This window comes from Olea europaea, unplaced genomic scaffold (genome assembly GCF_002742605.1).
Source record: "Olea europaea var. sylvestris unplaced genomic scaffold, O_europaea_v1 scaffold16399, whole genome shotgun sequence".
NCBI classification, from domain to species: Eukaryota; Viridiplantae; Streptophyta; class Magnoliopsida; order Lamiales; family Oleaceae; genus Olea; species Olea europaea.
The window spans coordinates 1-2,418 of record NW_019234051.1 but is presented as its reverse complement, the minus strand read 5'-3'; the positions used below and the strand labels follow the sequence as shown (position 1 = coordinate 2,418).

General features: G+C 35.4%; 1 protein-coding gene across 1 annotated transcript; it reads left to right on the top strand.

Annotated features, from left to right (window-relative positions):
* Nucleotides 1-194: 194 nt before the first annotated feature.
* Nucleotides 195-2,412, top strand: LOC111377330 (U4/U6.U5 tri-snRNP-associated protein 2-like; the record flags this gene model as incomplete). Its single annotated transcript, XM_023000409.1, has 6 exons — nucleotides 195-614; nucleotides 1,012-1,256; nucleotides 1,603-1,687; nucleotides 1,821-2,006; nucleotides 2,086-2,253; nucleotides 2,346-2,412. Coding segments are annotated over exons 1-6 (1,156 nt in total), but the record flags the coding sequence as incomplete, so codon positions are not given.
* Nucleotides 2,413-2,418: the final 6 nt, after the last annotated feature.

The window sequence follows — 2,418 nt, the reverse complement described above, 5'->3', positions numbered from 1 at the left end:
CTGCTTTAGTAATTTTTGAATGTTCTTCTTTAATATGGGTTGTTTTTTCTTATTGTGTTTCTTTCATGTTTCATTTTGCATCTATTTGTTGTCGTATTTTGATGTTGTATTAATGAATTAATTAATCAAAATTTAGTATCATTCATTTTATCTCTTACATGTAGTTTATCTTAAGTAAAGTGATTTCATCTAGTTGAATAAAGTGATTTATGGAAATTTGGTTCAGTTGTGTAGGCTGTGAATTGGAGAAAAGATTTTCCACTGTAAAAATGAAAACAAAAAGAGAAGAGTGGGAGAACACTGTTCCTGAGGAAGAGGGAGTTAAGAGGCAGAAGCTGGACGAGCAGTCCTCGCCTCAGCTTGCATTTGACAACCCACTCCTTCCGCTTGCTTCATATGATGACGATGATGAAGATGATATTGTTGACAGACGAGCTGGGGGCAGGGATAGGGTCATAAGTAATAGTGGGAGAGTAGGGCAAAATGGATATGCATATGATGAGGAAGACAGTGATGATGATGAGGATCAAAGTGCAATAGGAAGCCAAGGACTGCGTAATCGCATGGTGGAAGTAAGAAGGGACTGTCCGTATCTTGATACGGTTAATAGACAGGTACTAAAATCAATATATCTCTTACCTCTATGAATCACTGAACTCGTGTTCTTACGTTACCAGCATGTTACATAATTAATTTCCTTGGTAGTCTTATTTCACTTTCACCATTAAAATATGCTAATCCCTTTTTTCTTCTTATCCATATATGTAACTTGTTTTTACACATCCGTTTATTTTGGTAGTAAACTGTATGTGCTGTTTTTATATATTATATTGTATGTTTATGAGTGTTGCTGTTTGAGGAATGAAAATTTAGGTATCTGAGGATTAGGGAAGCCTTTCACGGGCCTGGAGTTGTACTCTTCTTCAAGATCATCTGTTTGTGCTCTTACTTATTATCAGTGAGTAGTTTTGTAGGCTGAAGCGGTGATTCTTTATCTTTTAATTTTTGCAGGTCCTGGATTTTGACTTTGAAAAATTTTGTTCGGTATCCCTTTCAAACTTGAATGTGTATGCGTGTTTGGTTTGTGGGAAGTATTACCAAGGAAGGGGGCAAAAATCTCATGCATATACTCATAGTCTTGAAGCAGGGCACCATGTCTACATCAATCTTCGAACAGAGAAAGTTTACTGCCTTCCCGATGGATATGAAGTTATTGACCCATCACTGGATGATATTCGATATGTACTCAACCCAAGGCACGTTGCTGCATGATTTATTTAATTTTTTACAATTTGTAGTTCTGTTTTCTTGTTTCGTGGTCCATTCAGTCTATAGAGACTGGAAGAATCGGATACTATCTTTTTAAGCAGCTTAACTGTATGTTTGTTAAATTTTTATCCTTTTCTAATGAAGTGAAATCATGTAAGTTATAAAGTTAAAACTTTTTCCAGGAATTCTGGTACTACAATTTGTTATTTCCTTCTGCTTTATGCAATCTTTTCCTTTCTTTTCTCTTTTTTGCCTTACCATATCATGTCATACTTCGATGGTTATGTAATCCCTTTTTTTTTTTCTATTTTTTTAATTATTATTTTTTTACAGGTTTACTAGGGAACAAGTTGAGCAGCTTGATAAGAATCGACAATGGTCCAGGGCACTTGATGGGTCAGATTATCTTCCTGGAATGGTATTTTATTTAACTTCTTTGTGCTTGTTATTATTATTTTTTCTAATTATAGTTACTGTTATTGCTATATCAATCTTATATATTTCTATTTTCTACCCTAATGCTAGTTATTTGGAATTGGAAAATCTTTTAGGTGGGGCTGAATAATATCAAGGAGACCGACTTTGTTAATGTCACTATTCAATCTTTGATGCGAGTTACTCCCTTAAGGAACTTCTTTCTTATCCCTGAAAATTATCAAGACTGCAAATCCCCACTTGTTCATCGATTTGGAGAGCTCACACGAAAGATATGGCATGCAAGAAACTTTAAAGGACAGGTTTGAAACTGTATTCACATGTAAGTCATATCTTTTTGTCAACTATCTTGACTTTCTCATAAACACTGCATAATTGCAGGTGAGCCCGCACGAGTTTCTTCAGGCAGTTATGAAAGCTAGTAAGAAACGTTTTCGAATAGGTGCACAGTCTGACCCTGTTGAGTTCATGTCATGGCTTCTTAACACGTTGCATGGAGATCTTAAAAGTTCAAAAAAAGGCCGAAGCATCATTCACCAGTGTTTTCAGGTTTCCTCTTAACTAAAACTTCTATCTTGCTCATCAAACCTTTTGCTATTCTTCTTTTTTCCTTGTATTCAAAGTGAAATCACTTCTTGTAGGGAGAACTGGAGGTTGTGAAAGAGATCCACAGCAAAGCTATGACAGAAAACAAAGAATATGGAGATGGCCAGA